Here is a 12,277-nt window from a genome sequence, read left to right on the forward strand (position 1 = left end):
GAGACCCAAACCTATGTGTGAAGAAGGAGAAGAAGGAGAGGAGGTAGAGCTGGAGAAAGACACATATATGAGCAGTGCACGTATTGAATGCTTTCAACCTAGCTTCCTTCTGGGGCAAACGAAAAACAGTGATGAATATCTGTACATAAGACAAAGTGATGAAAGTGAGGTCCATGCCTGCAACAGTGAAGGCCACAAACAGACCATAGATTTTGTTGATTCGGATATCTTCTGCAGCCAGCTTCACAATGGCCATATGCTCACAGTAGGAATGAGAAATAACCGTTGTATGATAAAACTGAAACCTGAACTTTATCAAAATGAAGCATGGAGCTACCAGTGTGGCAGCCCTTAGTGTGACAACAGCCCCAATTTGGGTGATCACCTGGTGGGTGAATATGGTAGCGTGTCTGAGTGGATAGCAGATGGCAACATAACGGTCCAGCGCCATAGCCAGCAGGATGCCTGACTCTGTGCATTGAAATGTGTGGATGAGGCACATTTGGAAAAGACATGAATCAATGTAAATCTCAGGTGCATGGAACCAGTAGACCCCAAGCATCTTGGGCACAATGCTGGTAGCAAGGGCAATGTCAGTGACTGCTAGCATGCCCAGGAAAATGTACATGGGCTCGTGGAGGCTGTGCTCTGTTTTGATGATAATCAGAAGCAAGGAATTCCCAATGATGGCAATGAGGTACATGGCAAAGAACGGAATGCCAATCCAGCACTGCACAGACTCCAGGCCTGGGATTCCTCTGAGTGTGAAGATAGAGGGCATGAAGATAGTGCTGTTGGGAATGTGCATAGTGTCTTAGGTCTAATAATTCAACTGAAACACATTCTCTATCAGTGATTCTGGCACTCTTAATGTCTCCTATTTTCGTCTGTTTTTATACTAAAACTATCAGCATTTGGAAAATATGAAGAATATAGCATGCATTCATATGGAAAAGGGAAATGTAGATTCAGGAAGATGCGTCACCATTTTCATGAAGACCTTCTACAAACATTGTGCCGCCATGAGATGCTATGTGCAAAACAGGCCAACTGCAGAGATACAGGAGAATGTCCTGGTAAGGAAATGAACAGCTAGCCTCTCTGTTACTCCTCTTGAAAACCTATGGGAAAAATGAACTTCATTTTGTTTGGCAATTACATGTGAGGTAGTGGGCTTATCTCTGTATCTTCCATTTCTGCATCTGTTCTAAATAGACCCAGTTGTATCAAAGCCAGTAATTTCTTAGAGACAGATAGTTCCCCCAATAGTATAGAAAGTTAGTGCCAATGACTTCCTATAAAGTAGAAGGAATACAAAGGACTGTGGTCTAAAGTCTGCATGCTTAGAGACAAGGAGTATTTAGGCTTAGTCTTAAAGATAATCACTAAGTTTATTTGCAGACAGATAATTCTCATAATCTTACCAATTCATTAGAAAAAAATTCCTATATATGTAAATAGATACACAGATAGATAGATAGATAGATAGATTATAAGATAGATAGACATCTAGCTCTGTATCCAATAACAGATAAAATACCTAGAAGGGTGTGGGTGGGGGTATAGCATAATGGTTAGGCAAAGACACTTTCATATCTGAGGCTCTCAAGTCCCAGGTTCAACTCCCAGACTGAGCAGTACTCTGGTAAAAAACAAAACAAACAAATCCTAGAAGGAAGAAATACTTATGAGCTAAGGGTCAACAAAAGGCATATATAGGACTGGCTGACTCATTCACGATCTCAAGTGGATATGGAAATGTATGTAAGATTGGGGATATGTCAATGAAAAGTACATCACCTGTTACACATATTTCTTTTCATGGGTTCAGAAAGGTGTAAGAAAGTAAAATAATTGAATGAAAGAATAATTTCTTTAAAAGAATCAAATAGTGAACCAGATACGGAATCTGAAAGCAGACTTGAACTGACTCAGGAGTGTACTACAGAACAGAAAAGAATGTATTTGTTCCTGAATTCACTAATATATTTTCTGACAATAGTGATTAGGTTCTTATGTGTTTTTTGGTCTTTTGTTATTTTGGTTTGTTTTTAACACTTTAATTTAATGAAGACAGAGAGGATGAGAAAGAGGAGAATGGGAGAGATACAGAGAACAGAGTAAGACCAATTTATGGTGGAGTTGGGGATTAAACCAGGGACTTCAGAGGCTCAAACATGAAGGTCTATTGCAGAACCAGTATGGTATCTCCCGGGCCTACATTTTCATGTATTTTATAATCGTTCTCCTCTGATCTATGTCCCAGTTTTAAAGAAATATCATGTATTTTATAATAAGACATTTTTAAGCCATACATTAGCTGGATCCTAGTATGATGGTATTGCAAATCAATATGATTCTTCATATCTCCTCTAGTAAAGTTGCTTTATGTGAACACATTCATGTTTAACTATCATATACAAAATGACACCACATGTGAAAACAATGCAGAAATCATTGTTTTCTGCCAATATTAGATCTTTGTGAACGGGTATACTCAGAATCGTCATCTTATGGCAAGAAGGCTGTTAGATGTTGAGATTAGAATAGTCATTAAGGATGATGATGCCCTGTGATTTATGAGATGACACTGCTTGATTTTGAGTGAACAAATTCATTCATCAGTTATTCTGAAAATGATATATTTTCTTATTTGAACAAAACATAATTAAAATGGGAAATATACTCAATGTCTGTGTTAAGCATAGCATGTAGCATGTCAGCACTATACTACATCAGGTGGGAAGGGCATATAAGTACAGGCAGAACATGATCTTTCTTGGTTAAGTTGCTATAAAAGATAATGGGAGGATAATTGGATTACTCACCAGACACTGTTATTGGGAAATGATTCTGTTCTTCTTTCTCAGACACCTGAAAAGCTCTGCTAGTTCCTCATATCATTTTCACTCATAATTGATCATCATCAATGGTTTATCATACCAAAATTCAAGTCTCATGCACTTGTGATTTGCAATGCCTTTTCTGTCTACATTCTCTGTAACAGAATCTAGTCATGTCATAAATCCTATTCCATTTGGTGTTGAGACTCTCTGCCACTCTGGGGATGTCTCTGCCCTTCCATGCTTTGGTTTTCTCTCTGCAATAACAACATTCTCCCTCCTCTGCAAACCCAAGATCATTTTTGTGTATTCATCTTCCAAATAAAATTAGAAGGGAAGGAGATACTACTCGGTGGTAGAACATTCACTTCTTCAATGCAAGGGAAATCTGCTTGTCTTTTATACTAAGGATCCCTCCTGAATGTGTACAGGAGGAGTTACCAACCTAGCATGAGCAATTCCCTGGCCACTGTGCAAACTCAGGAGGCACACAGTAGAATGTAATTAAAATCCCTTGGCTCCATGCACATCATACATCCCTGAAACCATTTCTATAACTTCCACAAACATGTAAGTCCAAAGAAATCAATACACAGTTTTGCTACCCATAAAATATTACAATAAAACTTGAGTTAAAAATACTTACATTAGAATCAATTTTATATTTTTAAATTTTCTTATTATCTTTATTTATTGGAAAAAGACATCCAGAAATGGAGAAGGAAAGGGGCTGATAAAGAAGGACAGAGCCAGCGAGATGCCTGCAGCCCTACTTCACCACTTCTGAAGCTTTTCCCCAGCAGGTGGAGACCAGGGACTCAAACCCTAGTCTTTGTGCACTGTAATATTTGCACTCTATAAGGTATGCTGTCACCTAGCCGCTGAATAAACTATATGTAAATGAAACATCCTTAATGACTTTTTTTTAACCGATAAACTATGGAAAAAAAACTTTTTGAAACACAATGATGATTTTAAATGAACCAACAAAGAGGAACATATCTAAATGTTATAAAGTTTTAATGTGTATTTTATTACTTATTTTCCATTCCTCTCTTTAACATTTATTTATTGAATATTACTTTACATGTAGTTTCTGTACTGCCTGATACAAAGAAGAGAGACATGGTATATGGTATTAAGGAAAAAAATACTGTCTATGCCTTTTGTTTTTAGAAACATGAGATTAATTTATGTATCTCTTGTCATGAAAACAAATAGAATAACTAAGAAAGACTTGAATTTTTTCATTTGTATGTTCTTCCTGGTTTTTATCTTTTGTGCAACTAATTTATAGAGTGGTATGTGGCATAACGTTAAGACATTTTCTATTTCAAAAGTTTTATTCAGTGGGATAATAGTGGGCTGCAGAGAGAATAATATATAAAGATGAAAATCAAAGAGAACTAAAACATTTAGTTTCATCCCTGAAGGAAAATAAAACAGTGATACTTTTTCATATTAAATGGAATTATTCCAGGTATCAGACTGGAATTAGTTGATCATTGCATGCTTTTTAAATAGTAATTATTTTAATGACAGAGAGATAAATTGAGAGAACCAGAGCACTGTTTGTCTATGGCATATGGTAGTTCTGGGGATTGAACATGGGACCTCAGAGCCTCAGACTTATAGGTGTTTGCATTACCATTATACAATTTTCCAGCTTCTATTGCATCAGTTTTGATTCCATTTTTATTTCCTTCCAGCAAAGAGAGGCAAAATTTCATGTTCTAGATTCCACTCTCCTTTCAGAGTTTTAAAATGTTAGCCACTATTGTTTTCCTATAAATTTTATAGTCAATATTTCTGAATACTAGAAAAATTTACTGTATTGTATTTCTGGATTGACTTGCCAATGCCTACGTCTAGCAGAGAAGCAATTAGAGAAGCAGACCTTCCATACTTTGCACCCCATAATGGTCCTGTGTCCATACTCCCAGAGTGACAAATAATAGAGAAGCTAATGGAGGGGGTAGGATATGAAATTCTGGTGGTGAATAGAATGGAATTGTACCCCTCTTATACTATGGTATTGTTGATAATAATTAAATAATTTAAAAAGATATGAAGCAGGATAAAATGTTTAATAAACAGGAACAAAAAAGTAGCAATAGAGCAGATGAAAATATAAACTTTTTCAAGTGTGCTAACACTTGTTTGCAGTATAAACAAAATGCATGATCACAGAACAATCTACAAAATCTAAGACAGATGAGATAATACCAAGTACATGTAATAATGAAAAGGAAATGAATGTAGAAATTTATAAGGGGAAAATCTTAAATATGTATAAGTATGTTGAAATGAAACAACACATTCTGGAACAACTGGTATGTCGAGGGTCAAAGAAGAGATCTGATGAGCAATGGAGAATCTCCTGAGACTTGAAAAGAAAATATTATGTATGATTCCAGTCTGAAACTAAGCCTCAGGAGTTTTCTGCTGGACTGAGCTTTGTTCATAGAAGCAGGTTACACTTTAATGTTTAGTCATTCAACAACTGCCAAAAATTGCCTCTATGTTTTGGTGACAGATTGCCCTTCTTTTGGTCATGAATGCTCCCTACTCTTTTTTTATGTGTCCTTGCCTGTAATTCAGTAGGCCAACACCACTGAGTTCATGGACTAAGTCACCAGGTACCAGATGTCATTAGGATGCCGGCCAGGCTTCCCTGGACTGAAGACCCCACCAATGTGTCCTGGAGCTCAGCTTCCCCAGAGACCCACCCTTCTAGGGAAAGAGAGAGGCAGACTGGGAGTATGGACAGACCAGTCAACTCCCATGTTCAGCGGGGAAGCAATTACAGAAGCCAGACCTTCTACCTTCTGCAACCCACAATGACCCTGGGTCCATGCTCCCAGAGGGATGGAGGGTGGGAAGGCTATCAGGGGTGGGGGTGGGATATGGAGATTGGGTGATGGGAATTGTGTGGAGTTGTACCCCTCCTACCCTATGGTTTTGTTAATTAATCCTTTCTTAAATAAAAAAGGAAAAAAAATCTCAAAAAAAAATTTTAGAATTCAGCAAATCTTGAGAAATTTAGTAGTTAATGCACATATATAAAATAGACTTCCTTTCTTCTTTCTATAACCCTACACCTAAAATGTAAATCATAATTATGGTGTATTAACTACTTGCATCAAGCTGAAAAATACACTTTTTTTCTTCTTTATTTTCTCATTTGATTAACACAGGTTTAACTGTGAAGATCATTTTTTATGTACTATTGAGATAGAATACAATTAAGACATAATTCATTTGAATTCTTTCAGATGACTTAGTAGTAAAGAAATCTAGATCTTCGGTGAATGCCAGAGTGCTCAGTAGTAATATGAATTAAAAATAGTAATATGACTAGAGAAAATAGATTCATTTATTTGAAAATTACACTGCAGTCAGTCTTTGTCAATGTGTCCACAATCCACCAATCCCCATGCACTTCCTGTGTTCTCAGTTAGACCCAGTTGGAGAACCAGTAAATTCGTAGATTCCTAGCAAAGCATTAGTGCAAATGATTTTCTGTGGGGGAAGAAGGACTCTAGGGATTGTGGTCCCAGAAAGTAAACATGTGTTTAGGAGTTGAGTACATCAACAGCTGCAGTAGTTGTCAGAGGATTCTTTGTCCAGTCAGACAAAGGACAAAACCAATGAAAATCAATGGACACAGGAACATAGAGAACAGTAGCAACAGAGAATTTTTTTTTTAGGTTTAACCTATCAGAGCTTCAGCTGGTGTATTTTTAACCAATTAAAGCTCTTCAATTCACAATGAAAAGTGAGTTATCAGGTACACGTGTCTTTTTGTTGATTTCAGAACCTAAAGTTGAATTTAAAACACTGAATTTAAAAAGTTGAATTTGAAACATCACGATATGTATGTAATTATACAGAAATACATAAAGATCATACCGAAGCAAAATAAAATCTCACTGCACATATATTCAGAAAGGAACCTGATTTTTATCAAGTGTTATTACATCATTTTCACTTATTAATTTGACTTTTTCATACATGCATGCATCACAAATAGTGGTGTATATATTATTGGCTAAAAATAAATAATATAATTGGTAACATTCTCTAGATATAAAAAGAAATCTCTTTCATTTTGGGTACTTATCTTTATTTATTATTGGAGAGAGATAGAGATATTTTTAGAGGTGAGGGGAAGGCAGAGAGGGAAAAAAACAAAGAGACACCTGCAGCCTTGCTTTAACACTCTGAAGCTCCCCCTCTGCTAGAGGAGACTGGAGACTTGAACCCGGCACCCTGTGCACTGTAATGTGTAAGCTTAACCAAGTATGCTACCACTGGCCCCAAAAGGAATGTCTTTAAGAAAGAGAGAAATAGGAGGCTGGGCTGTGATACACTGGATTAAATGCACATTATACATTCTCCATTAGGCTTGCCCCAGATGAAAAACTAAATCACTTTAAGAAACCAATTTTGTGAGAAACCAGTCTTCAAACTTTCTGTCCTGGCTTCTTAGATCTCCATGATTGTTAGATCATAGGATTATTGTGTGTTAAATCAGACAAATGACTAAAACAAACTTTAGAATAATATAGTCTACAGTATTCTAAAGGTGGCCTTCATATTTATAGAATACACTAAACACTAAAGATTTCCCAAAATTTCTTCTCTTAAACAGATCAAATAAACTGCTAATAACAATAAATGAGTAAACATGTATGTATGTATGATGAGATGTGATGCCCCAATCTGTGAATAAAGAAGGAGAAAAGGCAAGGGTATAGAATTGGAAGAAGACTCTTATATGAGGGATTTGTGTATTAAATGCTTTAAAATGTGCCTCTCTCTTTCCGGGGCAATTGGAAGAGTTGAAAAATACTCGTGTGTAGGAGAGGATGATTAAAAGAAAGTCAGAATCACCAACTCTAAAAAATCCCAGAAGACCACATAACTTACTGATGAAAACATCAGCATCAGAAAGTCAAATGCAAGGGCCATTTGTTCACAGTGAGTGTGGGATACTTAACTGGTTGGATAAGGTGGCAGGTAGCACTTTGTGAGCAGTAAGCATAGGATTAACAGAATGGCAGGCTGTAGTCTCACCCCAATTCCAATATAAGCCAATAGTTCTTGGAGGCTGGGCGGTGGCACAGCAGGTTAAGCGTACAAGGCACAAAGCATAAGAACCAGTGCAAGTATCTTGGTTCCAAGACCCAGTTCTCCACCTGCATGTGGATAGGTTCAGAAGCAGTGAAGCAGGTCTGTAAGTGTCCATCTGTCTCTTCCCCTCTCTGTCTTCCTCTCTTCTCTTACTTCTCTCTGTCCTATCCAACAACTACAATGGCTATAGCAGCAATAGCAACAACAACAAGAGTAACAGGGCAATGAAATGGGAAAAATGACCTCCGGGAGCAGTGGATCCATAGTGCAGACACTAAGTCCTAGTCATAACAAAAAATAAAATAAGCAAAATAAAATAAAATAAAATGTGACTACTTCTTGACTGAGTATAGACACATGCTTCAGAAGGTAACAGATATCTATAAAGCAGTCCAGAGCCATGAGCAGTAGGACCCCTGATTCAATACTCTGGAAATGTGTGGATCAGCCACATCTGAAAGAGGCAAGCATCTAAGTCGACCCCCTTAAGTGAAACCAATAAATCTCCAGCATTTTGGGGGAAGTGCTGGTGCTCAGTGTCATGTCTGTGACTCCCAACATGGCCAGGAAAGTACACACTTCGATGATCTTAAAACAAGTGTACAGGGAGAAAAAATGTATGAAATGATTCAATGAAAACATCAACAATGCAACCAACATGAATCCACTATTTTACTTCACTTTGAGAGAATGCTATAATTGTACAGTCAATACATGACGGCAGTTAAACAAAAGAGATTTTATGAACATAAAAGTTTCACCAGGTGAATACGAATTTTCTTGGTCTTTGCACCATACACAAGGGGGTTGAGAAATGGAGGGACCAGCAAGTAAAAGCTGGAAAAGAGGATATGAATGTAAGGTGGGATATGAGACCCAAACCTATGTGTGAAGAAGGAGAAGAAGGAGAGGAGGTAGAGCTGGAGAAAGACACATATATGAGCAGTGCACGTATTGAATGCTTTCAACCTAGCTTCCTTCTGGGGCAAACGAAAAACAGTGATGAATATCTGTACATAAGACAAAGTGATGAAAGTGAGGTCCATGCCTGCAACAGTGAAGGCCACAAACAGACCATAGATTTTGTTGATTCGGATATCTTCTGCAGCCAGCTTCACAATGGCCATATGCTCACAGTAGGAATGAGAAATAACCGTTGTATGATAAAACTGAAACCTGAACTTTATCAGAATAAAGCCTGGAGCTACGAGTATGGCAGCCCTTAGTGTGACGGCAGCCCCGATTTGGGTGACCACCTGGTGGGTGAAGATGGCAGAATGTCTGAGTGGATGGCAGATGGCAACATAACGGTCCAGCGCCATGGCCAACAGGATGCCTGACTCTATGCCCTGAAATGCATGGATGAGGCACATTTGAAGTAGGCAGGAATCAAAATTAATTTCTTGTGCATGAAACCAGTAGACCCCAAGCATCTTGGGCACAATGCTGGTAGCAAGGGCAATGTCTGTGACTGCTAGCATGCCTAGGAAAATGTACATGGGCTCGTGGAGGCTGCGCTCTGTTTTGATGATGATCAGAAGCAAGGAGTTCCCAATAATGGCAACGAGGTACATGACAAAGAATGGAATGCCAATCCAGCACTGCACAGACTCCAGGCCTGGGATTCCTCTGAGTGTCAACACAGAGGGCATGAAGATAGTGCTGTTGGAAATAGACATAGTATCTCCAGGTATAATGATTCAGTTGAAACACATTTCTCTATCAGTGATACCATTGCTCTTAATCTCTCCTATTTTCATCTCAGTTTTCGTATTGAAAATGTCAGCGTTCAGTAAAAAGTTAAGACTATATCATGCATGCATATGTAAGAAGGGAAATGTAGATTAAGCAGGATGCATCACTGTTATCCTAGAGACCATCCACAGGCATTTTACTGCCATGAGATGTTATGTGCCATATGACCAGTTGCAGAGATTCAGAAAAGTTTCTGGGTCAGGAAGCAGCAAGCCTCTCTGTTATTTCTCTTGAAGACCTGTGGGGAAAAAGAAACTTCACTTAGTTTGGAAATTATATGTTAGGTAATGGGCTGGATGGGTACCTCTATAATTCATATTTTTAGTTACTCCTACCCTATGGTTTTGTTAATTAATCCTTTCTTAAATAAAAAAAAAAAAGAATCTCTTACAGGAAATCACAGAATCAAGCTTCAAGAGAAGGGGAGTGTAGGGGAGGGGCCTAGTAGACTTTGGTAGAGGAATGTGATGGACATGATATGGTAAGACATACCAGGAATATGTATGCAATTGTACCCCCAAAATATACAACCCTGTAAACTAACATTGCCTCAATAAAAATACTTAAAAGCCCATGACAAAAAAATAAATAAATAATAATAATTAAGAAAAAAAACCCTCTGGTGGGAGGTACAGCTCCTGATGTATGATAGTGGAGGAAGACCTAGGCTATGGGTTAGAATGCTTTGCAGAAAACTGAGAAATTTTACCAGCAACTACATTTACTGTTGACTATAAACCATTAATCCCCCTAATTAAAAAAAAAAAACAACTTATCAACAAGGGCAACAAAAGGGGCAAAAAATGGCCTGCAGGAGCAGTGGATTCATGTTGCAGGCACTGAGCCCAGCAATAACCCTGGAGGAAAAAAAAAAAACAACTTATTTTTCCTATGTTCCATATAAGCCACAGGAACAGTGACACTAAAGGGAAATTCAATGAACCTGAACCAGTCTCTGGGTATTAGAGAAGAAACTTTACAGAAAAAGGTGGTGTAGTCCTCATAGTCAAAGAAAAGGTAGGAATATAGATATCTCAGTAATCTCAGTCTGAAAATAAGATCACATGTGGGACAAAACAACTCAGGTAACCTGGAAAAAGAAGAGATTGACAAACCAAAAATAATTCTATTTCCACCCTCTTCCCACTGCTAACACCAAAATATTCTACAATATCCTATGATCTTTCTTATAACTCTTTTTTTTTCTCGTATTACTATATATAGTGTTTTGGGTTTCTTTAATTTGGTAATTATGTTCAGTTACTCTTACTGTTATAGTTTATAACTGTTACCAAATGACCTGTATTTCTCTCTCTCTCTCTCTCTCTCTTTCTTTTTCTCTCTCTCATTTGTAACTGTTACCAAATGACCTGTATTTCTCTCTCTCTCTCTTTTTCTCTCTTTCATTTGTAACTGTTACCAAATGACCTGTATTTCTCTCTCTCTCTCTCTTTCTTTTTCTCTCTCTCATTTGTAACTGTTACCAAATGACCTGTATTTCTCTCTCTCTCTCTCTCTCTTTCTTTTTCTCTCTTTCATTTGTAATTGTTACCAAATGACCTGTATTTCTCTCTCTCTCTCTCTTTTTCTCTCTTTCATTTGTAACTGTTACCAAATGACCTGTATTTCTCTCTCTCTCTCTCTTTCTTTTTCTCTCTCTCATTTGTAACTGTTACCAAATGACCTGTATTTCTCTCTCTCTCTTTCTTTTTCTCTCTTTCATTTGTAACTGTTACCAAATGACCTGTATTTCTCTCTCTCTCTCTCTTTCTTTTTCTCTCTCTCATTTGTAACTGTTACCAAATGACCTGTATTTCTCTCTCTCTCTCTTTTTCTCTCTCTCATTTGTAACTGTTACCAAATGACCTGTATTTCTCTCTCTCTCTCTCTCTCTCTTTTTCTCTCTCTCATTTGTAACTGTTACCAAATGACCTGTATTTCTCTCTCTCTCTCTCTCTCTTTCTTTTTCTCTCTCATTTGTAACTGTTACCAAATGACCTGTATTTATTCCTTCCCCCACTCTCTTTTTTTACTCCAGGGTTATCACTGGGGCTCAGTGTCAGCACTACAAAGACTGGAATAGTCCTTAAGGACGATGATGTCCTATGGTTTATGAGATGACACCCACTGCTTGATTTTGAGTGAACAAATTCATTCATTAACTGACTCGCTGTAAAAATCATATTTTTTCTTATTTGAACATAACAGAATTAGAATGGGAAATGTACTCAATGTCTGTGTTAAGCACAGCACGTAGCATGTCAGCACTATACTACATCAGGTAGGAAGTACAGGCAGAACATGATTTTTTTGGTTAAGTTGCTATAAAAGATTATGGGAGGATAATTGGATTACTCACCAGATACTATTATGGGGAACTGATTCTGTTCTTCTTTCTCAGACACCTGAAAAGCTCTGCTAGTTCCTCATATCACTTTCACTCATAATTAACCATCACCAGTGTTTTCCTCATGCCAAGATTCAAGTCTCATGCACTAGTGTTTTGCAATGCCTCTTGTGTCTACATTCTCTGTAACAGAATC

The 12,277-nt window shown here is 37.6% G+C and overlaps 2 protein-coding genes across 2 annotated transcripts in view; both read right to left on the reverse strand.

The window, feature by feature from the left end:
• Positions 1 to 808, reverse strand: part of LOC103122867 (olfactory receptor 52A1-like) — a 7,989-nt gene extending 7,181 nt beyond the window's left edge. The window contains exon 1 of the mRNA XM_007533485.2: positions 6 to 808. Coding sequence (XP_007533547.2) covers positions 6 to 808 — 803 coding nt within the window. The remainder of the gene's footprint in view (positions 1 to 5) is intronic.
• Positions 809 to 8,719: 7,911 nt separating this feature from the next.
• Positions 8,720 to 9,658, reverse strand: LOC103122800 (olfactory receptor 52A1-like). The gene has a single exon (XM_007533420.1). The coding sequence runs from the start codon at positions 9,656 to 9,658 to the stop codon at positions 8,720 to 8,722; it is 939 nt and encodes a 312-aa protein (XP_007533482.1).
• Between the last annotated feature and the right edge of the window lie 2,619 nt (positions 9,659 to 12,277).

Source organism: Erinaceus europaeus, chromosome 17 (assembly GCF_950295315.1).
Source record: "Erinaceus europaeus chromosome 17, mEriEur2.1, whole genome shotgun sequence".
Taxonomy (NCBI): domain Eukaryota; kingdom Metazoa; phylum Chordata; class Mammalia; order Eulipotyphla; family Erinaceidae; genus Erinaceus; species Erinaceus europaeus.